Below are 21,049 nucleotides of genomic sequence, written 5' to 3'. Positions count from 1 at the left end.
ATGTGCTGTCTGAAAGCCATGTTTAAACCCGGCAGGTATAAAAATGGGTACTGGGACAAAATTTGGCCTCTTAACAGCTAAGTAAAATTCAGCCCATGGTCTCGAGCCATGCAAGGCACAAATGCTAAATTGCATTTTAATCAGTGCATGGTCAATAGCGCCTGTGTTGATGTTTCCTAACGTTTTTGAAGTGAGGCTGGCTCCTGTACCTTTTTGTCCTCACTGTGTCCCCTTTTCTCACCGCTGTGGAGATAGGATCCTTGCAGGTCATCACTGACTGTCACAGATTCTTCTTTACTCCTGTCTCTGCCGCCTCCAGCGGCTCCGTGGAGCTCATGCTGATAAGAAGATGTTTTAGCGGGCATCTCAGGAACCCACATCCTAAAAGATAAACCTTGCTGCTTTCAAGTCACCAACTCTCTTGTTTCTTTATGAACCCACAAAAAATAGCAGAAGCAACCAGTGTCTTCATGTGCCCATCCCTGACTGTTGTAGGAAACAGGTTTGTATTGGAGATGCCCTCCAGGATGCCTCCTACCCTGTGCTCGAGGGGAAGGTGAAATACCCTCCAATGTCCCTGCTCAGATCGTCCCTGGAAGGAGACTTTTCTGTACTTCACATTTGGCAGGCGTTTGAGTCCTGGTGCATGTGAGTAGGCTTTCCTTAACTGCTTGATCACATTTCTTATCCACTGATACTGTTGGCAGCCAAATAGCTGTCTGTTTGCTTGCAACTTGTAAAGGGGGTTCTGGCAATTGCTTTTTTTTCCTGTCATTTCATGGTGTCATGCTGCACGGCATCAAGATGCATTTCTGTCACTGCTGAACTCAGGATGATTCTCAAATGAGGTTTTGTGGCCTTTTATTTAGATAGAAAATAGAGGCTTGTTTGGCATGTGAGCTACTGAGCAGTGAGAGAGCCTGGACCATGTGCCTGTAAAGGAATCTGAATTGAATAAGTGGCAGGAGAAGGAGTCAGTTGAGCCTTTGAATACAGTTAACTTGCACATGAGGATTTGGACACAGGGGTTCACACCTGCACATGTGACATCCCACCCTAAGGGCTCACTATGTCCTTGGATGCAGGTGTCGACTGCTTGTAGTCACTGTGAAATCATTTCCCACCTTGAGGTGTCAGTGACATGTGAGCTTGTATCAGACACAGAGCAGCTGTGGATTCGGTGCACAGTGAACGCATTTTTACAGCTATTTTGAAGATGTAGAGACTGCCTATTTTGGGAATAGAGGATCATAGTTTTCCTATACTTCTCTCTGGGAATCAAATGAATCAGCAGTTCCCCTTTCTTCTGGTCACCCTTCTGCATAGGAAACAAATCAGTTCCCCGTGAGCCACACTGTTTGTTTCCTGCTGCAGCACTCACTGGAGAGGGTCTTTGAGAGGTACAGTGACAGGACATTAATCACAGGTTGCAGTAAGGATATGTTTATTGCCTGCTGCTTTGTGGAGATCTATTTTGGGGAAACTAAACGTGTGTGTGTGGGTCTTGCTGTTTTTTTCTCCCTCCCCTCCAATATGGTGTGAGCTTGGATGAATGCTTCATACTTATTGCCTTTTACCTGTAAACCAAAAAGCATTTTACTTGCTTGCCTTACTTGCTGTTGAGGATATTAGGTTGTTAGTTTGCAAAGGACCTTCAGGCCATGTGAGAAAGATGCTAGTGAGCAGAAGCGGCTGTGGTTATCAAGGTTAGTAGCAGACTTTTGTGTGATTCTTACTCTATTCTTGGTTTTATTCACGATTATTTAGGAAGAAGTTGGTTCAACTCTGTGGTGTTTTGATCTCTCAAGCCATTGTGTGAGACAGTCCTATTCCCTACGCTTCTCTTCTTTTGTCAGGTTCTGTGGTTTACTGAAAACAAGTGAGATTTCCAGTTACCCTTGGATGAAAGGCTTCCCATGACATAGCATGAGTTGGGACGTTTTCTCTTTGAGCTCCTGAATGTTTTGGGTTTTTTTCAGGGAGGTTCCTTTTGGTGTAGTGGGTTTGTGAAAGGAGATTTGCCTTGCTAGTAAGGGGCTGGTATATGAAACCGTCAGTTACTTTACAGTAATATCTGTAGTTTTCAAGGAAGTGGTAGTGGTTTCAGCCTACCTCCTCAGCATATGATTTTGCATGCTCTTGCTTGCAAGTGCCGTGCAAGTGCCCAGTATTCAATCTGGCAACCATTTGTGTATGTGTGCAAAAAGAAGATTCAGTCATTGCATTGTGCTGTGAGTGTGATGAGGGAGTTTGCATTCTGCAGATGATGGAGATTTTGGGGTGGGGGAGCAGGCTGGTAGCAGCATCTAACTGTTCTGCTTTGCAGAAGTTTGCTGTGATCAGGTCTGTCTCATTCTGTATTTACAATGCATCTTGGTTGTCTTCAGCTTCTTGTTAAACAGCTCTCCGTATGCGGCAGGCTCAGCAGTAGGAGCAGTAAAGGTATTAGAGCAAACAAGGAATGACAGGTAGGTAGATGTAAAGTTGAGGGGGAGAACAAGTGCCTGTGGAGTGTGATAGCTGACGGCTGGGGATGGCTTGGAGGATGTATTTCTTAAATAGGAACATGTAGAGTCAACAGCTGGGAAAAATTAATTTCAGGAGTCAGTTTATTGACCTCAAATACAGGCTTAACAAAGGCAGAGGTTTAGACATGACCTCTCTTGGTAGGAAGGATTTAATGTGGCTGGTCGATTTGGCTTTATCGAACCGTCCATGAGATATTGATGAGGGTACCTTCTGTCAGCACTAATGCTTCTGTAAGTCCCTGGTTTTATTTCACTGCAATGTTCTGGAGTTGTGGTCTGATTTGTTCACAGCTACAAACTTTCGAGTGCTTGAGATTTTATACACAGTGTGGTATTCCTCCTCCAGGACAGTCTTGGGCAGTGATTCACAGAAGTATTTTTTTGCATGACTCAGAGGTTTGGGGCTTGCTTGTTCTGTCTTTTAGCTGGCTTTCAGGGGGAAGTCTCATAACAAATTTCATATTTTAGGCTGGTTTTGAGTATCTCTGTTACCTGTCACTGACTGGTCTTTAAGGGCTTTGGTCAATGAGTCACTGTAATGAAGCCCAGGAAGTTTTGGCAATGAGAATGGCATGAGTTGCCTTCTTTTATGGGCGAGTTGATAAGGAAATAGGAATTGGTGGAGGTTTGACTCTTACCCTATCAAAACGGTAACTGCTAGAAATCAATCCATTTTTTATTCATAGAGTTTAAGATGTTTAAATTAATCTGAGTGTAAGTATAGCATGATTTAATTGCAGAGGTTAAAAGTTGGTAACATGTCCAAAGACATTTCTGACTTTGCTACTATAGAAATAATTGATGGTTTTGATCAGACAGGCAGTAGTAATTGGTGATTAAAAAGCTGATTTGCAGCAAAATCATTACAGTGTATGTAACTCTGCTTTTTTCTTCTTTCCATAAGCTTTTTAAAATAGACTGCAGAAAGGAAATCAATTAATATGGTGTGGTGGTATAATGCAGCTTGCTAATAATGGAATTAACTAGGCTAGTATGGGTATGTGCAGACATCCTATGTCTCATGAAATAATCCCAGATAACCTGCTATTCTGAAACTCTTCTTTCTGTGTTGCCTTGCAGAGCAGTGGTAGAGGCTGTTCATCGATTGGATCTCATCCTTGGTAATAAGGCAGCGTATCAAGAAGTGTTCAAGCCAGAGAACATCAGCTTGAGGAACAAGTAAGTTGGGAAGGGCACTTATTTTTTATATTTGGCTGGAGAAAATCCATGTGAAGCAACAGGTGGAGGTTTTGAATCTGCAGTTCCACAGTGTATTTGATTTGTAGTGCACCTGTTGACCTGGGATCCCTCCAGGTTTTTTAAGCAGAGGCTAGATTTCAGATCTGTATTTGAACAGCACCTAACCATACAGTCCATGTCTGGAGGCTTTCCTGGGTGTCCTTGTAATACAAATAAGTCATCTTCATGTTGGCCAATGCATTCCTTGTAACTATCTTTAAAAAAACTGTGTGGTGAAGAAACTTCTTATATGTGTGTGAAGTCTTTTACCGGGTTCAGAGGGTGCCTAGCAAGGATGATTATTCTTAGTAATATTTTAAGCTGTCAAGACAATTCTTGACATTACTGCAATTTAGGAAGTTACTGGTGGCCAGCTGAGCCAAAGTAACTGGTTAGGTGTATGGCTTTTCCAGATGCCCTTGTGTGGGAGTGATACAAGCTGTACCATCACCAGATAGCCTAGCTCATCCATCGTAATGAATTCAGATTTTCCTCTTCCATGCTCATGTAGTGGCAGCTGTATTTGAAGCTCATGTAGCTAAATGTGAATTCTCTGCTGTCTATCTCAGGCTGCGGGAGTTGTGTGTAAAGCTGATGTTCTTGCATCCAGTGGATTATGGAAGAAAAGCAGAAGAACTGCTTTGGAGAAAAGTTTACTATGAAGTTATCCAGCTCATTAAAACAAATAAAAAGGCAGGTATCTATGTCTCTGGCATGAGAAAGTCTCTGGCTTTGCAATGGGTGAGACCAAGTTAAAAGCTTCATTTGCTTGGAGAAGTTGTCTGACCACAGGGCAGGAAGCCAGGCACTCCTGAATTTTAATCATGGAGCTGAACATACACTTTTTGTCTAGCTGTGGGCAGGTAAGCTTTAATGATCTGCTGAGAGCGCTGCTATTGCAGAGGATATTTCAACATAATTTGCTCAATTTTTGTCTTCCTGTCTTCAAAAGACATGTATCACCATGTAGAACAATGGTCATAGGAGGCTTTGTCAGTGCTGATTGTTTTTACTGGATTTGATCACTGGAAAATACTCACAGTATTCACGCTTGTATTTTCTAACACCATAAACTCTCTCCTGGTGATCTCGTTGTCTGAATGTGTTTAAGGTGCTCTAACCAGACACCTTGATTTTATTTATTTGTTGTTGCAGCAAGTACTTCTCCTTGATGTTGACCCTTAGTAAATACCACTAGATACAACATTGTTGAGCAAGAAGAGGTACAGAACTGTGCAAAACCAATTACTGCTGAGCTACCCACTATCTTGCTTCATACTTGGTATTACTTGGGTGGCCAGCCTAAAATGTTACCTGGACTGCATTAACATATTCTAATTTTTTCTTCCCTCCAGCACATTCACAGCCGTAGCACTCTGGAGTGTGCGTACCGGACTCACTTAGTTGCTGGCATAGGATTTTACCAGCACCTTCTCCTCTACATTCAGTCTCACTATCAGCTAGAGTTGCAGTGCTGTATTGACTGGACGCATGTAACGGACCCTCTAATAGGTTAGTGCTCAGCGTGTTGGACTAGTGGGTAAGGCCTGAATCCCAGAGAGGTGGCTTCCCCTTGTACTAGTCCATCTTTGTTTCGGCATTTAAGGGATTATCTTTTTTTTTTCTGATGAGCCAGTTGTCTGTTTAGAACAGACTGTCTGTCCTGCTCTGTTTTCCATGGTGCTGTTTTGTTGTTTTTTTTAATACTAAACTAGGGAAGAAAGAAGGGTTTCTAACAGGATGAAAATGCTGTTAGGAAATTCTTTAGTAAGTGTTTGGTGATGGCAGATTTTTGTGGAAAATTAAAGAGCACTTCTGGCTGTACAGAATGTTTTTAAAAGCTTGATTAAAGCAGACAAACAGGTCGTTGGGGGAATAGGTTCTTGAAATCAACAGATTTTTGTCAGGACATTCTATTCACTAGATGTAAGATATTGTTCCTCCTCTTGGTGCCCCTTTTATCTGTGCTCCCTTCATGTACTTCCTAGTTGTACTGTGTGTAGCTTTGAAACTGCTATTGCATCTTGGACTGAGAACATGAGGAAGCTCCTGTAACACAATAAGGTATGTTAGCTGTCTCAGGTAACTGCCTCTGTGCATGCTGTTAGATGCAGGGTAATTTGAGGTATCTTACCTATTAGGGGAGGAAGAATAACAGTGTTTACAGTCTTGAAACAGCTCAAGGCTGCACATGGATTCACAGCCTCGATTAACTTGTAATAGTTTGCTCACATTTGCTCCTGGGTTGTGCTCTGTGGCCTCAAGGCACATGTTTCTGTTTGGGTGGGTCCAGGGGAGAAATGGAGCCTCTATATGTTTTGTGAACTGTATTAGCAAGTGTTTAATTGACATTCTTAAAGCTGGCAGGGGGGAGGACAGCAGAAACTGGCATATGAGAAGTTAGTATGTCTTTAGTGATAGAGTGTTTTAGTTGCTGGTATCCTATTCTTGGTTCTGGGAGACGATTGTATCATGATCGGCTTTGAAATGTCGGTTTAAAAGGCAGATGTCCCTCGCAACTGTTGCTTTGAGAAATGTATCTCAGTACTGCAGAATTAATAAATTCTTGAAATGCGCATTCCAGATGGGTTTGTACCCTGTGGTGCGAGATTGCATTTGAAAGGCTTCCCTTATTCAGGTTTCTTAATGTGTTTAGGCTCTCTAAAAGGATGCAGTAGACGAGTATGTAACTGGATAGTAGAGATGTAACCTTACATATCCGGAAAAGTGGATGTGTAAGAATCCCATATGAACTACAAATTAGGGTGGACACAACTTGATGGTTATGTGAATGGGAGCAAGAGGATTCAAAGCAAAAAAGAAAAGGATAGGTCCAATAGCATATGTGGACACAGATTTGAAGGCCATGTATTTGTATAATGCAACTCCTACAATGCCTGTTAGTAAGTGGGAATCATTCCTCACTGGTCACTTAAGCCTACAGATTTCACTTCCACTCTTTTAAACTAAGCCAAGAGGGAAGCAACTCAGACTGCGGGCTGGACTGGTCTTAAAAATCTTCCTTTGGGATTCCTGCTTGAGGGAATTTTCTCCTCCAGAAGGTGGAAGTCCTTGGCAACAGGAAGACTATACCTAGACTGAATCCATGACACTGGTCTGTCCAGTGGCAGTAAGTGCTCTCTGGAGAGGAAGCGTGAACGCAGTAGCCTTTGCCTCCTGATCTCTGGCTGAACCATGGCCCTGCTGGCTGAGGAGAAGGTGCTGGTGGGGAGTTGGGAAGCACGGTCTTCCCAGCAGCAGCCCCTCCCAGGAACTGAGTCATGTTTGGTGGCTTAAGTTAGTTCAGATCAGCTGCCTGGAGCCTTCCTCTGTTGCTTTTGACACTTTCCACTGCCTGAACTGCCTCTTTTTTTTTTTTTTTTTTTTTTGGTAAGTTCAGTATGGAATAGACTAGACTAGACTTTTACTTGGAAGCGACCTAACAACAATCATCTAGTCCAACTGCCTGACCAATTTGGGGCTGACCGAAAGTTAAAGCATGTTATTAAGGGCATTGTCCAAATGCCTCTTAAATGCTGACAGACTTGGGGCATCGACCACCTCTCTAGGAAGCCCATTTCAGTGTTTGACCACCCTCCCGGTAAACAAATGCTTCCTAATGTCCAGTCTAAACCTCCCTTGACACAGCTTTGAACCATTCCCACGTGTCCTATCAGTGGATACCAGGGAGAAGAGATCAGCACCTCCCTCTCCACTTTTCCTCCTCGGGAAGCTGTAGAGAGCAATGAGGTCGCCCCTCAGCCTCCTTTTCTCCAAACTAGACAGGCCCGAAGGCTTCAGCTGCTCCTCATAGGACATTCCTTCCAGCCCTTTCACCAGCATTGTTGCCCTCCTCTGGATGGAAAGGCAGTTTTGTCTGGAGGCAGTTCTAACTGACTGCAGCTGCTCTGTCTACAACACAGATTTGCTGTCCTGATTTTTCCTTCTTTTACTTATCTTCCTCCCTTTTTGGTTGGCCAGTCCTAAATCTAGATCTCAGTCTTGAGACAATGAGTTTGTTTCCATCTTCAGCGTTGGGGAGGGTACATCCATGTTGTATGCTACTGCCAGGTGCAAGTGTGCTCAGATTTTGTTCTGGCTTCCAGGGATTTGTGCCGGCTCCTATCCAAAGACCTCATTAGCCATGCTAACAAAATCAGCCTCTCGACAGGCCTTATTAGCTTGTACTCAATGCTATGTTAACACGATCACGTAGCTTGTAGACAGGAATTGGCCTTTGTCCTCTCATCTGAGTGCAAATGGAGCCAGCTCTCTGTGGCATACCTTGTAGACAAAGTCTGAGTGACAGACATTTCAGTGACTGTTAGTGATACAGTGACATGCACTGCCCCTAATCAGCGGGGAACTGAAGGGGGAGTGGGTGAGCATCAGTGTCTACGTGTAGTTTCTACATTTATTTTCCACATTTTGACAACAAGAGTGATCCAGTGCTGGTCTATAACATGCTGTAGATGGCAGCCAACAGTGTGGTCTGACCATGTGGTCTTTGTTTTCATTCGGTGAAATGTTGGTTGTCTCAGGCAGAGGTGTAGGCTGCTCATGTGTCTTTCCAGCAGCCTTTACCCAATGGTGTATGTGATTTCATATTTCCCATGTAGGCTGCAAGAAACCTGTGTCTGCATCAGAGAAGGAGATGGAGTGGGCACAGATGGCATGTCACAGATGTCTGGTTTATCTGGGAGATCTAGGTAAGAACAGCATCGTCTTTCAGGGCAACCTTTAATACATTAAAAAGATGGTGCCTGTACAGTGCTGAGTCCATCGTTGTTAGTCACCAGCCATAGTTACTTGCAGACACTGGTTTCCCTCTGACACATTTGTCAATGACTGGTATAAGCTGAAATCCTTGTGGGTAACTGAACTGCTACAACTTGCAGAAGCTTTGGTTTTGGCCAAGTAGAGGAGTTTGCTACTCATAAACAGCTGTATCTGTGGCTGTGTAAGAATGGAAGTCTTCGCTTTTATTTATGTTGTTTGGACAGCGTGAAGGAAACTCAGAGTGAGCTGACTTCTCAGTTGAGACTTGCTTTAAGGTTGCCTTACGGACCCACTGTCATCAGCACAAGTGTGACTGAAAATCAGATTTGTTAAGCAATATTGTGAATCAGTCCAGACTGGTAGGCCACTGCAAAGCCCCAGATTCTTTGTCATTGTGTCTGGCTGCGTGTCATCCTTTTTATAGCAGACATGTCTATCCCACAGTCACGACCTCCTGAAGTGTGTGGTAAGTGTGTCAGCTTCTTGCTTGATTGTGAACATGTGGGAGTGAAGGCAGTGAGAAAACATGTAACTGTGTGAAAAACAGCTATTTGAAGTGAGGCATGGGTAAATGTGCTTGACATGCAGCAGCCTTCAAGCTCTCGAAAGCTGTTTGGCATTATCGTTGCACATGAATCAGCCTAAAAATGGCATTGCAGATAAATGCCTTATAGGGGTAGTAAGAATGACTTACCTGACTGGTGGGAGAGAAACGTGCTCACCTCTTCACAATGCTTTCACCTAAGGTTTCTAAAATGCCTGCTGTTGTCCACAAAAAAAAAAAAAATTAATATAAGTCCAGTCTAGCCACAGCCAGGTATTTTATTAGGTCAACTGACTTGCTTTAGATTTCACACTCTGCAGTAGTAGTATATAGTCTGTTTGAGGTACTGGAAAATGGAGCACAATTCTGAGTTATTTCAAGGATAAATGAATCAGCACTTAACACATGGAGCACAAGAATTTCTTACTTTTGCTTACAGGCTGCCACAAGTGTTGAGGGATATCCCCTTTGCTTGAAGTGGCAGGGGTTGTGATGTGTGGAATAGTGCAGTTAAAATAAAAGTGCTTCAAACGGGCCTGGCAAACTCTGTACGTTTCTGTGTTTGCCAAGAGCGGTTCTTTGATGGATTTGTTGACTTAGCCAGTATTTCTAGTTTTGTGGTATTTTTAATCTGTAGGGAAACTGTGCTTGTCTGCAGAAGGGAAGAGAAGACACTGCCTTCTGGTTTCTGATGTGCGGTGTGTGGTTTTCTTTCAGCTCGCTATCAGAATGAACTGGCAGGTGTGGACACAGAGTTGCTGGCTGAGCGGTTTTACTATCAAGCCCTTTCTGTTGCACCACAAATTGGTGAGTGAGTTACCGTGAATTTTTAGTTGTTAAAATCATGTTGCTGCAACCTAAAAACAATACTCTGTGATCATACGCTGGTCAGGTTTATGTCCTGCTGCTGAGAGAGGAGTGGTTTTATCCTCTGATTAAAACTACTTCCTTCTTTGAGAATCTCTCTTGCTAGCAAGCCAAAGAGAGGAGTTAAAACAAAGGTGGTCTTTGCCAATGACTTCAGCTTACTCATATGATAACCTCTGAGAATCTCAGAATTCCATGAATGTGGTAAAGTTGTGCTTGTCTGGCTAAGGGAGGATCCAGCTGTCTGTTGCCAGAAGCAGAGCATTATTGGTCATCTCCCTCTTTTTACCCCTGCAAAAAAATCTCACATGCTGCTTTCTCCTTCAGAAGTGACTACCTTATGAGAACACATTGTGGCAAGAGGTGAGGGCCTGTCTTATCTTAAAAAGTATGCAATTCCAGAAAAATGTTTTCTCTGTGCTGTCTTTGCAGAGTTTTCACTGAGTTGTTTGACAGGCTGATCCCAAATACCAATAAGTGACAAAAATTTATGTACCACACTGAGCTGGAACAGAACTCTTAAATGCTGATAAGGTGATGTCTATGTCAAGAGGAATACAGAGTCAAGGCCATGGCATTATCAATGCAGAGGAGGAGGCACTGTATGCTCTGCTTTCTTATGTAGCTAACTAGCAGGAAGGTGGGGAGGATCTAAAAGCACTATAAGACAGAAGAAGAACCTGGGTGGCAAAAGGACCGAGTAGTCCAGACCTTTGTACTACAGCTTTACTGCTGTTTGTGTCTCCTGGCTTCCCTCCTGTGTGGAAATGTAGTGAGAGAGAACGGATCTGCTTTCTAGTAGGGCCATTGGAGAATTGTAAGTTAATTCCATTGCCCCTCTCTTTCATGACAGGCATGCCCTTTAACCAGCTGGGGACATTGGCAGGGAGCAAATACTACAATGTGGAAGCTACCTATTGCTACTTACGCTGGTGAGTGTCTGTGAAGATCTTGGCTTCCTGGACAAAGAATCAGTGCACTGTGATTGCTGGTGCCAGATTCTTTTCTCCTTTACTTTGGACTTCTGACTGTTTTCAGCAGATGAGTTTCAGGGGAGGGGGAAGAGAGATGGGTTTATTTCACCCTTGAGCAGGACTGCTAATAAGAGCGAGCCTTGGTCAAACCAAACCATCATGCTGGTCACTAAAATACATGTGCGGGGCTGCACTTGGAGGGCAGGGTTTCATCTGAGACCCTCTGCCTGTGCTTGAGAGCCAAGTTTGATGGGGAGTAGAGGTGCTGAGTGAGGCACCTCGATTAGTGAGGTAGGTGGAATTCAGTTACCTGAACATGGCCTTAAGGCACAAATTTGAAAAGGTATGTAAACATTGCAGATGCAGCTTGAAGTGGGGTTTGAAGACATCAGTGGGAGTTAAGTATCCCAGCATGTTCAAACAAAAGCACTAGGTACCTGTCTTCATGCTTAGATGCCTGAATAACTTTCTAGTGAATTAAAGCCATAAAATGTGGCAAAGTAACTTTTGATGTGTTCTATTTTGGTATCTCAGTATCCAGTCTGAAGTGTCCTTTGAAGGTGCCTATGGGAACCTGAAGCGGCTGTATGACAAAGCCGCCAAAATGTATCATCAGTTGAAGAAATGTGAAACCAGGAAGTTGTCTCCAAGCAAGAAGCGGTAAGAGGGAAAAGAAAAGGAGAGGGGTGCAGGCTGAGGGTTTGCAGTGCCACCAGTGTCATCCTCTGGGTTGAGAATTGTGTCTTTCTGGGAAGTGGGAACTGGTACATGGCCCATTTGAGGCAGTGACTGTTCCCAGAATTTTGAGAGCCCCAGTCTAGATCCCATTCTTGATCTCTCAGGTCATAATTTCAGGAGAAAAGCTAAATGTTGGCTAGGTGTGGAGTTTGAGGTGAGAGATTTTCTTACTCTCCCTTGGAGCTGGTGACTGTTCGTGACGGTTGAGGTATATTGGTGAAAGTTAGAAGTGTATAAGCTGTCTTTTTTCCTCCAGTTTCATCAGAATGTAGTTTTCAATTGAGACCTGATTTACCTATTAATAGAGGTTTGTTAGTCTAGTCCATCTCTGTGACGGGGTACCTGCTTTACAGTGTTTTCTTCTCAATCTTTTTAGAGGCAAAGACATTAAGAGGTTGCTGGTGAGCTTTATGTACCTGCAGAGTCTTTTGCAGCCAAAGAGCAGGTAAGGTTACGGCAGATAATATCTTCTATTGATAACTCACAGTAGCAGGCATTCAGAATTGGAAGAGACTGTTCCACGTAGGACAACAGTGCCTGTGCTGAGGCTTTCTGCCAAAAGGTCCAACACTTTAGTCTTCTAACCTTGCAGGGAGAGTGAAGAAGATTGTCGTCCAAGGGAGGCTGAAATACCAAAGGGTTAAATACTTTGCGACTCTGGCTAAATCAAGCCAGTAGCTGAGTGAATGTTGAACTCTGGAGCCTTGCAGCTCATCTCTGTGCTGTACTATGCCTTTGGTGTTTTCTTGCCCTGTTCAGTCATCAAATGCTTTTTCCTGGCAAGGACTGGATTTAGGCTGAGAGGACAGCAAAGAGTCACCGTCTGTATGTGTGCAGGGCTGTTCATTGCATTTGGAAATCTGTAACCAAATACCTTGTTTGGAGAAACAAATAGCATAACCTGTTCATGTTAGAATAAATGGAAAGCTTTGTACAGCTTTGTGATTTTTTTTTTTTTTTCCTTGGATTTTCTCTGTCTCTGCTAGGAGCCTTTCAGGTGATTGTAAATAAACCTCTTACTGCTTGAAATAGAGCAGGTGTTTTAAAGGGCTTATACACAGGCTACAGTTAAACTCGTTGTGGAATAGTTTATGTTGGAAGGGACCTTCTAGGGGTCCAGTCCTCCCCCAAAGTAGGGTCCACTGTGAAGGTAGATTAAAATGTGAAGTCGGATGAGGTTGCTCAGAGCTTCATCCAGCTGAGTTTTGAATGGATCTAAGGACAGAGATTCAACATTTCTGTGGTCCCCCTTCCAGTGTTTCACCACCTTCACTGTGGAAATTTTTTTTTCCTTGCATCTAGTCTCATTTTCCTTTTCTGCAGCTTGTACCCATCGCCTCCCTTCCTTTTGCTACGCACCACTGAGAAGAGTCTTTCTTAGTCCTCTGTAACTACCTATTTGGCACCTGAAAACAGAAGGTTATGCCCCCTGAGCCTTCTTTCTTTCAGGCTGAACAAATTCTGTTCTCTTTGCCTCTTTTCATACGTCACGTTCTCTATTCCCCCGAAGTCCAGTTTGTCAGTGTCTTTTTGTTTGGTTGGGTTTTTTTGTACTGGGGACCCCAAGACTGGATGCTGTATGCCATCTTGTGAATGCCAAATAGAGAGGGATAATAATTTTCCTCAACCTGCTGGCTGTGCGCTTGCTAATGCAGCCCAGTATGGGATTAGCTTTCAGATACTGACTTATACCAGAGTGGAACTTCCAGGGTGATTTGATATCTGCTTAACACATATTTAGCGCATAACAAAATTGGAAGTTACTTCCATTTCCCAAGCACATTGCCCCCTGAAAAGGATTTGCTAGATGTTTTGCAGACAGGTTTATTCTGTAACTAGGAGACTCCCATCACCGATTATACTGAATACTGTGAGTGCTTCCTTTGAAGTAGCTAAGAGCTACAGAGGATTTTGGAATATTCTTACAGGGCTGCAAGTTAGAGACATGGGAGGAGGAAAACTTGAGTACCCAGTTTGTGCGCTGCATTGTCATCCTTTAACTGAGCAGTGGATCTGAAACTTTTGCTACCTTTAGCTTTGAAGTGCCCTGTGTATCTTGATGGCTACTGCCTGAGCTCCCAGGGAAGAAGTCATATATTTTTTGGTGACCCATCTCTTCGAAGGGAGATGCTGTGGTTACCATTTGTCTTTAATTTAGCAGCTTTGGAGAGGAAAACATAATCTGATTAATTTCCCTTGCTTCCCATAGCTGTCGTTGCCTGCAGTATATTCCCTGGTGCTTCATCTTGTCTAGTGCTAAAGGATAGCCTAACTGCTAGTTTTGCGTCCGTTTCCATTGCCAGGAGCTTGAGTCTCGAATAATAATTACTGTTTATTTCTTCCTTTTGTTAAGCTCTCTGGATTCTGAGCTGACGTCTCTCTGCCAGTCTGTGCTGGAGGATTTCAACCTGTGCTTGTTCTACCTGCCCTCTCCTCCTAATCTGAGCTCAACTAGTGAAGATGAAGAAGAGTATGAGAGTGGCTACTCCTTCCTTCCTGATCTCCTGATCTTTCGCATGGTGATCATCTGCCTTATGAGTGTTCACAGCCTCAAGAGGGCAGGTAACCAGTGCTTTATTCAGCCATTCAGAAATTTAGTGATTAACATTCAGCAGTCCAGTTAGGCTGAAGATGTTGTCTTAATTGGCGTTCATGTTCTGGACTAGTGGTCAGTCTCCTCCACCTCATTACACTGTCTTATTGCATGCAGGTTCAAAGCAGTACAGTGCAGCCATCGCTTTCACGCTGGCCCTCTTCTCTCACCTGATAAATCACGTCAATATTCGCCTGCAGGCAGAGCTAGAAGAAGGGGAAAATCCAGTCCCAGCCTTTCAGAGTGATGGCACAGGTAAGAGAACAGAGACAGTATAAGCTCGGTCTTCCCAGCTGCCTGCCTATAGGGCTGGCTTTTACTTTTCTTCCCTAAATCTCCTGGGCATGGGTTTTGTAGTGTAGTGCCTGAGTGGTGTTAGAGACATCTTGATCTTTGACTGGCTGAAATCCCCAAAGATGCATAATCTGCAGAGAGTCTCCACTTAGATGCTCTCTGTGAGTATCAGAATCATCACAGGATGAAAATTTTGCTTTCCTTGCTGTAAGGAGTTATCTTTCTCTATCTCTTGGCAGCTCATTCATCATCAGTTTACCCCAGTGTGTGCTTCTTATTTTCTGTCTCTCTATTTGCTGTTATTTACTGGACTCTCTTCTCCTCTACTGAGGAGATGATCTCAGGTGAAACACCTGGGCAGAGCTGTGTCTAAGGGAGGGAGGGCCTGCTCAGCATACCTCATCTCTGCTCAAACAAAAATAGATCGTTAGCTTCTGGGAGATCCTGTTGAGCAGAGAGTAAAACTGCTGAATCTTTCCCCTGCAAACAGTCGATTTGTGATATTTCACAGAGTGCAAGCCTAGAGTTTTCCTGGTCAAAAGCAACAATGAATGACTTCTCCCTTGCATAGGTTTTGAAGCTGTCAGGGTGACATAGGGCTGCTGGAAAGGCTGTGAGCATGTTGGTCAAGGAAGGGATTAGGTCAACTCAGTCTAGTTACAGGGTGGAGTGGCTGGTTTAATCAAGCTGACTGGCATGTGCCCTTGCCCTGCTTGGGGGGTCACTTGGTGCTCAGACTGTAGAAAGCTGAGGAAAAGATTTAAGATTCAACTGTGTATTTTGTGCTGGTCTAGCAGCATTCAGCATTGAGGCTGCCTGATAATGGAGCAGCACAGCTTGGACAGTAGGAATCCAGGCTTCTCAAGTCCTTCTGGATGCCTTTTAGAAAATGAGTCATTCTTCCAGGGTTGACATTACTTGTTCTCTGGTTAAAGACTAATAGAAGTGATGGCTGAAATTGCACTACTGTTTCCCTAGGCTCAGGGCTGGCAAGCAGCTTGCGTGACACATTGGGACTTTCTTAACTTGTGGTCTCATTTCAAATGCCTGCAGATGACCAGGAGCCACGGGAGCCATTGAACTCAATTGAGAAGGCAACTGAAGCTGACTTGGCCAATCATCAGCCCAGTGAGGAACAACGGAAGAATGACTGCAAGAAAAGCAAGAAATACTCCCGCCTTTCCTGTTTGCGCCGCCGCCGCCACCCCCAGAAGGTGGATGAGAGTGACCTGAGTGAGGGCTTTGACTCTGACTCCAGCCAGGGCTCCATAAAGGGCAGTGATGGCTCAGAAAGTGGCTCAGAGAAGAGTGATGAGGAAGCAGAAGCTGCTTTTGATGTGGAGACGGACTCTGACATGAACAGCCAAGAATCTCGGTCCGACTTGGAGGACATGGAGGATGAGGAAGGAAGCAGCCAAGGCAAAAGCGGGCTCAAAGAAGCCTTAAAAAACTGTGTGGATGGCAGTGGGCTGGGGGACTCCAAGGGCCCAAGCATCTCTAAAATTGAGGCTCCGGATCCAGCAGTCAATGGGCCAGCTTCCCTGAGCACTAATGATGCAAGCATAGCCAGTAATCTCCAGGCCATGTCCACCCAGCTGTTTCAGACCAAACGCTGCTTTCGCTTGGCTCCCACTTTCAGCAACATCCTTCTGAAACCGAACAGTGAACCACCCATCTTGAAGGATGGAATAGAAAGTAAGCCATGTGTCAATGGAGATGTGGAGAAGCCCAGCTTGGTGGAGCAAGGTAAGGATCAGTGACCTCGTTCAAAATATTTGTTGTTGCAGTTCTGTGTAGAAAACTGCAAGCTGTAGGAGTCTGTTTGCTAAAACCCACCCCTTCTCATGGTGCAAGTTCTCCTTCGGCCAGGTTTGGAAGAGCAGGTTGCCCAAGTACTGGGCAGGTCTTGGGTTGGGTGTTTCCTGAAGGAGCTTTACTCTTACTGCCTGACATCCAGGAATATGTGTGCTGAGCAAAGGAAACACCTGCAGCTGGTCAGGGTTATCTGTTGTTCTGCTCAACCAGTTAAATGCTGAGCAGCTCTGATAATACAGAAGATAATTCCAGCAGGTATTAAAAATTTGGATTATATTCCTTTTTCCCATGTGAAATCTCTGTAATCAGACACTTATTAGTGCTTCTGGTGATGGACAGTGCAGATGCAGTCCAGGAAGTTCTCCATGAGATGGCAGATTGTCAACTCTGCAAAGCTCTCATAGAAGCTTGTCTGTAAGATGTGACCTAGGTGCATGCGAGAGGAGTTGAGGGCCTCTTTCTGTGACCCTCTGAACACTGGCTTGCTGAGTGCTCAGGGTTGAACCAAACTGCAGATGCACAGCAGGTGGAGCTGCAATGTCTCTATTACCATGCAACTTACACAACTGAGTAATGTTATGGGAGAAAACAGCTTGAAAGGGAGATGTGATGCACTACAGGGAGTTGTTTGTATTTCAGATAAAACCACATGGGCCTGTTCGGTCTTGTTTGTCATTCCTCCCAGCTTCCCTGGAGCAAGGAAACATTTTTGCATCATGCTGCCAAATTCGATGGGCCTGCAGACTGGCAAGATTTAGGCTTTGCCTGGGCCAGGATTTGAAGTGGGAGTATTAGATCATGTTAATGTTTACTGTCTCCCAGCATTGCTTCATAGCCACTTGAAAGAGATGAGGGTTAAGGAAGAAACAAATGTGTTTTGGTCTGTTTAACATTTTCTTTCAATGGGTTACCCAGATGTTGCAGCTCCAGGAACGTATTTGAAAAGTGTGGCCATGATACCTTTATAGATGTAGAAAATGAGAGGTTGATTGAGCCAGGTTGAATGAATTAACCCATGTGATTTTTAGCTTTGAGCTCTCCTTGCCTCAGCTGTGCTGTTTCAAAACTTGAGCTATTTAATGGTCTTAACACTCTATCAGGGGTAGTTTCTGAATAAGTTACTTCCTCCCTTTTGATTCTGAGGGTTTATTGAATGATAATTGCTGTGTTAATAGGCAGAAATGACTGTGCAATTAAAATCATAGAATCATAGAATGGTTTGGATTGGAAGGGAACTTAAAGATCATCTAGTTCCAACCCCCCTGCCATGGGCAGGGACACCTTCCACTAGACCAGGCTGCTCAAAGCCCCATCCAACCTAGCCTTGAACACTTCCAGAGAGGGGGCATCCACAGCCTCTCTGGGCAATCTGTTCCAGTGCCTCACCACCCTCGCTGTGAAGAACTGCTTCCTCACATCTAATCTAAATCTACTCTCTTTCAGTTTAAAGCCATTACTCCTTGTCCTATCATTACATGCCCTTGTAAAAAGTCCCTCTCCAGCCTTCTTGTAGGCCACCTTTAGGTAGTAGAAGGCTGCTATAAGGTCTTCCTGGAGCCTTCTCTTCTCCAGGCTGAATAACCCCAGCTCTCTCAGCCTGACTTCATAGGAGAGGTGCTCCAGCCCTCTGATCATCTTCATGGCCCTCCTCTGGACTCATTCCAACAGGTCCATGTCCTTCTTTTGTTGGGGGGCCCCAGAGCTGAACACAGTACTCCAAGTGGGGTCTCACGAGAGGAGTAGATGGGGAGAATTGCATGCCTCAACCTGCTGGTCACACTTCTTTTGATGCAGCCCATGATACGGTTGGCTTTCTGGGCTGCAAACACACACCGCCGAGTCATGTTGAGCTTCTCATCAACCAACACCCCCAAGTCCTTCTGCTCCGGGCTGCTCTCAATCCACTCATCGCCCAGCCTGTATTTGTGCTTGGATTGCCTGACCCATGTGCAGGACCTTGCACTTGGCCTTGTTGAACTTCATGAGGTTCGCACAGGCCCACCTCTCAAGCCTGTCAGGGTCCCTCTGGATGGCATCCCTTCCCTCAGCATGTCGACCACACCACAGAGCTTGGTGTTGTCGGCAAACTTGCTGAGGGTGCGCTCAATCCCGCTGTCCATGTCGCCAACAAAGATGTTAAACAGTGCCAGTCCCAATACCAGCCCCTGAGGAACACCACTCATCACAGGTCTCCACTTGGACATCGAGCCGTTGACCACAAGTCTTTGAGTGCAACCATCCAGCCAATTCCTCATCCACCAAGTGGTCCATCTGTCAAATCCATGTCTCTCTAATTTAGAGACAAGGATGTTGTGCGGGACAATGTCAAATGGTTTGCACAAGTCCAGATAGATAAGGGACTGTAGCAAAATGCATCATTCATTCCTGGCTTGCTGCTGCCTTGACCTCGGGTCACTCATGTAGCTAGCATGCAATTTCATTGGCAGTGGCTTTGAGATCCTCAGGTCTGTAGAATTACCGCAAAGCATATTCAGTATTTAAAATCACTTGGGCCCTGGGTCATAAAATAGCCCTACCGTTTTCTTCTCTTGCATAGCCTGAAGATTGGTGCACGTTGACCTAAACGGTGATTGCCGGCCCTGTTCTCTGAAGTAAATGATATGGTCCTTGTGTCGGCACATGCTGCTTCCCCCTGCTCTGTTAGTGAGCATCTCAGAGGCTGCTGCAGGGCTTAAGGCATTGTAAAGCCTTCACAGGGAGATTTTAGCAATCTTCTCCCAATGAAGAAGAAAATGCAACAGTGATACACTCTTATCAGCAGCATAGGGGACAGGGAACTGGTTTTGTGAGGATGTGTGGAGGCACCGGTAAGTTCAATTCAACTCTTACCAAGCCAGTGCTGTTCTCATACCAGTAGGGCATGACTTCTCAAGGCGTTTAATGCCTGCCATCCTGCTTTTGCCTTCCTTTTCCAGATGATGTGTCTGACTCTGAGGAAAGCATTTCAAGTAACAAATCCTGCAGGAATGAGCGGTCCCTTCAGGAGAAGCTAGAGATCGTGACCAACGAAGGGCTGCTTCTCACTGTCAAGGTGTTCCTGGACTGGCTGAGGACAAACACGGACCTCATCATCATGTGTGCTCAGGTGGGAACTGTGCTTGGTGTTTGGTCCAAGGCTGCATCTGTTCCATTCCCCTGGGATGGGATGTTAAGGGGATATTGAAGCTACTGTCCCCAGTCCTAGATAGAAGATGATGTTAAATACCCAGCCAGTTGAATTAAGATAATCTTGACCTAAGAAGTGTTTTGAAGTTTACTCTTCTGAGGTCTGTGAAAGATGCTGGAAAACCCAAGTGGCCTGGTTATTGCGTACACAGAAAATGTCAAGTCACGTGGCCTTTTGTGTTTTGTTCCTGCAGAGCTCTCAGAGCCTGTGGAACAGGCTGTCTGTGCTCCTGAACCTTCTGCCTTCTGCTGCAGACCTGCAGGAATCAGGTACTGGAGAACAAAGTGGCAATGTAATGTTTCAGCAAGCCTAGTCATCAGTGATTTCCACGGTGTATGATAGATCCTGGGCTGAGACATTTGCCGGTAGCAGTTTGTGTATGAGCACAATGGGAAGCGACATTGTGCATGTGTTGTTTTTGTGTTTAAACACCATTCCAGCTAAATACTGTCCTGTAGACTTTAGTTCTATTAATACATTATATATGGCTGACAATATACTGCAACACTCACACCTGTGTATGTGAAGTCTGTGTGTGGCCAACCTGATTGGAATTAACTGTCAAGACCGTAAGCAAGGGTATGATTTTGTCACGGCAGTCGTGGAAACTAGTTTTGAAGCTCCAAATGCTTGTGATGTGCCCCGTACCTCAGCCTAAAGATCCCCGTGGTTCATGAGAAGCATAGTTCAAACAGGGATGCTTGTCTGTTGGAACAAATGGGAAAGCTAACCTTTAGCTAACTACAGTTTTTTTGAAATGGTGCACCGAGCAGGTGGTTTGGGACAGTTACTCTCTATATTGTGTGTGGCCTTTTTGTTCCTCCTTCAACACATGCTCACAGTACATGTGTAATGTAAAACCTCTGCCCTTGATCATTACAGATTGTGTGCCTTAAAGCAGCTTTCTTCTTTGTCCCCACGTAAGTCACCATATATTGCTGTGCTTCCCCTCCATCCTCTCCAGGGCTGGCCCTATGTAATGAAGTCAAGGACATTCTGAGTGGTGCTGAGCTCCCAGACCTGAAAGCCAACTTGCTGCTACCAGAAGATGTGGCCTTGCGAAATCTTCCCCCTCTGAAAAATGCACACAAGAGGTTTAACTTTGAGCAGGACCGGCCCATTTTCTCGGCAGTTGAGGAGGTGAGTCAGGGTAGAACCTGAATCTTGGCACAAGCTGTATTTCCCTTTCTGGAGACGCAGCCTGTCTTAGCTGTGCAGATGATGATCTAGTTCTTTCTTGCCAAAAAAGACCCCAAACTTTTGAGTCTGAGGTGGGTACATGTTATTGGTGGTTGCTGCAGTCATCTGTCTATCCAAAAATCAGTGTTCAAAAAATTGCCTTGCCTTCCCTTCCCTGTCAGAGTCATCATGAAAGGAAGCAGTGTCACATGTTGACAGCTTTGCTGCATGAAGTCTCCTGACCTCCCTGGCTGGGCAGAAGAGTTGTTATCTTTGCCCTACCTTGAATGAAGGGAATTTGGTTGGAGCTGC

At 44.7% G+C, this 21,049-nt stretch overlaps 1 protein-coding gene across 5 annotated transcripts in view; it reads left to right on the top strand.

Moving 5' to 3' along the window:
- Window positions 1-21,049, top strand: part of SMG5 (SMG5 nonsense mediated mRNA decay factor) — a 33,856-nt gene that overhangs the window by 3,470 nt on the left and 9,337 nt on the right. For 4 of the 5 annotated variants that reach the window (XM_052796154.1, XM_052796155.1, XM_052796157.1 and 1 more), the window contains exons 2-15: window positions 3,609-3,707; window positions 4,337-4,460; window positions 5,123-5,279; window positions 8,387-8,476; window positions 9,808-9,897; window positions 10,811-10,889; window positions 11,466-11,591; window positions 12,046-12,114; window positions 14,023-14,231; window positions 14,380-14,517; window positions 15,610-16,302; window positions 19,308-19,477; window positions 19,752-19,827; window positions 20,523-20,698. In XM_052796154.1, coding sequence (XP_052652114.1) covers window positions 3,609-3,707; window positions 4,337-4,460; window positions 5,123-5,279; window positions 8,387-8,476; window positions 9,808-9,897; window positions 10,811-10,889; window positions 11,466-11,591; window positions 12,046-12,114; window positions 14,023-14,231; window positions 14,380-14,517; window positions 15,610-16,302; window positions 19,308-19,477; window positions 19,752-19,827; window positions 20,523-20,698 — 2,296 coding nt within the window. Of the gene's footprint in view, window positions 1-495; window positions 649-3,608; window positions 3,708-4,336; window positions 4,461-5,122; window positions 5,280-8,386; window positions 8,477-9,807; window positions 9,898-10,810; window positions 10,890-11,465; window positions 11,592-12,045; window positions 12,115-14,022; window positions 14,232-14,379; window positions 14,518-15,609; window positions 16,303-19,307; window positions 19,478-19,751; window positions 19,828-20,522; window positions 20,699-21,049 lie in introns of all 5 variants that reach the window. The other variant, XM_052796158.1, reaches the window with a different exon arrangement.

This window comes from Harpia harpyja, chromosome 9, assembly GCF_026419915.1.
Source record: "Harpia harpyja isolate bHarHar1 chromosome 9, bHarHar1 primary haplotype, whole genome shotgun sequence".
Classification (NCBI taxonomy): Eukaryota; Metazoa; Chordata; class Aves; order Accipitriformes; family Accipitridae; genus Harpia; species Harpia harpyja.
The sequence above is the reverse complement of the archived record's forward strand: the minus strand, read 5'-3'. Positions and strand labels throughout refer to the sequence as shown.